This window comes from Gavialis gangeticus, unplaced genomic scaffold, assembly GCF_001723915.1.
Source record: "Gavialis gangeticus isolate Ggan-Ray unplaced genomic scaffold, GavGan_comp1, whole genome shotgun sequence".
NCBI lineage: Eukaryota > Metazoa > Chordata > Crocodylia > Gavialidae > Gavialis > Gavialis gangeticus.
The window spans coordinates 13,914,636-13,917,256 of record NW_017729019.1 but is presented as its reverse complement, the minus strand read 5'-3'; the positions used below and the strand labels follow the sequence as shown (position 1 = coordinate 13,917,256).

Genomic DNA, 2,621 nt, shown 5'->3' with positions numbered 1-2,621 from the left:
CCCCCCCCATGACACTCGTGTCTCCCCCGCAGCAGCAAAGTGTCCCGAGACGCGCTGTATGAGGCGGTGAAGGAAGTGCTGCAGGGCGGACAGGCCAAGCCGCGCAAGTAAGGGCAGGGCAGGGCCGGAAAGGGGGGGGGTGCTAACCTGACCCGACGTGACCTGACCTGACCCCTGCCCGTGCCCGCAGGTTCCTGGAGACGGTGGAGCTGCAGATCAGCCTGAAGAACTACGACCCGCAGAAGGACAAGCGCTTCTCCGGCACCGTCAGGTTGGGCCCTGCTGCCCCTGCCTCCCTGCCTGGGGCCCCCGGGTGCCCAAGCAGGTCTGCTCCCCGGCTGCACGGACCCCCACCCTGGGTCTCTAAACATGAGGGGAGGTGTGGGCAGGCCCCCGGGCCGCCCCGCCGACCACTCGCAGCAGCCAGGGTCCAGGGGGATCGCGCCAGCAGCCGTGGTAAGGTGTCGTGGTCGCGGGCTCCCGCTGAGGCGTGTGGTGCCAGCCGGGCACTGACGGCGCTGCCCTCTCCTTGCAGGCTCAAGTCCACGCCGCGCCCCAAGTTCTCGGTGTGTGTGCTGGGGGACCAGCAGCACTGCGATGAGGCCAAGGCCGTGGACCTCCCGCACATGGACATCGAGGCCCTGAAGAAGCTCAACAAGAACAAGAAGCTGGTGAAGAAGCTGGGTGAGTGGGAGCTGGTGCTGATAGATGGGCTGTGTGGAGGGATGGTCACATCTGATGGACCAGCAGGTGATGATAAAGCCTTTAATGAGCTGTTAAAAGTGTTCTGGTGACTGAGGTGGGGTGGGAAAAATAACAGCTAGAGATCCATGGTGCGAGTTTGTCTGAAGGTGTCATGTGTCCTACATCCTGCAGCCCCTGGTGGTGTATCAAAATCTCCCAAATATCTCATGCCTTGCCAGCGGAGAGTTATTTAAAACATCTTTCAAAGCTGTTCTCTGAACAAAATCTCTTTCTGATGGTAACTTTTGCAATCAGGATGGACTCTTCCTAACACAAGTCATGGTGTACATTTGCCCCTATGGATGACGAGATAATGATCTAGTCCCTTCTGTAAAAAATCCCTGTCCTTTGACTGGTGTGTTGAGCTTGGAATGAAAATGACTAAAGCAATAAGGCTTCTTTGTAAATGTTCTCAAGCAAGAGTCGTGCCCAGTTGGTTCTGGCAGCCAAAGTGAGTGGTTTCCGATTTGCAGTAAGCAGGACCCACCATGCTGGCTTGATCCTAGTGCTGACAGCGCATAGGGATAGCCATTAACTTGTAATATAAAGTGAACTCTCTTCTGATTTTAATGCACAGAGTCCTTACCTCTCCTCATCGTTGGGCTCATCTTGATACCTTTTTGGGAAGGAGGATGCCTTGATTTACTTTTTGGGGTCACTTGTGTTTAAGAAACAGCAGATGGATAATGAGTGTGTGATTACACTGCTTTCCTCTTGTGGCCTAGTGCTGGTGTCTGTGAAGATTATGTAAATACCAACTTTTTTTTTGATCACCCTTTTAATTTATTGTCTCCTAGAAAAAGGTGCAAACAGCCCTGCTACCGGAAGACTGAATCAGGTCTGAATTACAGTGGGGCAGAGGTGCAGCATACTCCCTACTTTAATCTCCTTGTTCTTCCACAGCTAAGAAGTACGATGCCTTCCTAGCCTCAGAGTCCCTCATCAAGCAGATTCCTCGTATCCTGGGTCCAGGTCTTAACAAAGCGGGCAAGTTTCCCTCTCTCCTGACACACAATGAAAATCTGGTGGCCAAGGTCGACGAGGTGAAATCTACCATTAAGTTTCAAATGAAGAAGGTAAATATAAATACTGGTGCCCAAAACTGCTGCCCAGTACAAAGTGGTGGCAGGTAAATGAAGTGATTGGCTGCCTGCCATGGTATATGGATGTATACTTTCTGGAGTGGACTGAAGGTCTCTAGGTTCCTTCCTGATGGGCTGCCAGTAATAAACGTTGAATCCATTCTTTTCTGTGTATTTAGGGAACGCGGGGTAGCGGGGATGGGAATTTAATCTGTCTCTGCAGTTTCAAAAAAACTGATTGAGAAATGGGCCTTATCTTGCAAAATGCTGCATGTCCTCAAACCTTTGGCAGTGGGAAATAAGGACGTGGAGCGCCTTGTATGATGGGCCCCTGCTATCAGGGAAGATGTGCGGAAACTGCAGTTGGCCAGGAGATAAATAGCAGGTTTTGTGTTGTACAGATGGCTTCACAGTAACTGATGTTTTCAGCTTAATGTGTAGAGGAATTTCACAGCCACTGAAGGGCAGAGCAGTGATTTGATTTTAGTAGGGGGGGCGTGTTTTCCTTGTGTTCACTTAGATCAATGATTCTTAACTGGGGTGATGTGATATTCTTTTAAGGGTGCAGTGGGGTGTTGCTTTATCAGCAGCTGTTAGGTGTGCGAGCAACTCTACATGACGTACAAGAAATCCAAGAGATTTCAGATAGGAATTACAGAATCATAGAAAATTAGGGTTGGATGAGACCTCAGGAAGAATCCACAGGGTCAAAAACGTTTTGACTTGATGATGGTGTTTCTGAGTGCTTTGCAACAGAAGACTTACTCTGTTTTGGGACTGAAAAAGTAAGTCAAA

General features: G+C 50.3%; 1 protein-coding gene across 2 annotated transcripts in view; it reads left to right on the top strand.

Annotated features, from left to right (window-relative positions):
* RPL10A (ribosomal protein L10a) overlaps nucleotides 1-2,621 on the top strand; it is a 9,935-nt gene that overhangs the window by 391 nt on the left and 6,923 nt on the right. The window contains exons 2-5 of one of the 2 annotated variants that reach the window (XM_019514135.1): nucleotides 33-107; nucleotides 191-271; nucleotides 536-684; nucleotides 1,648-1,820. In XM_019514135.1, coding sequence (XP_019369680.1) covers nucleotides 33-107; nucleotides 191-271; nucleotides 536-684; nucleotides 1,648-1,820 — 478 coding nt within the window. The remainder of the gene's footprint in view (nucleotides 1-32; nucleotides 108-190; nucleotides 272-535; nucleotides 685-1,647; nucleotides 1,821-2,621) is intronic. The other variant, XM_019514136.1, reaches the window with a different exon arrangement.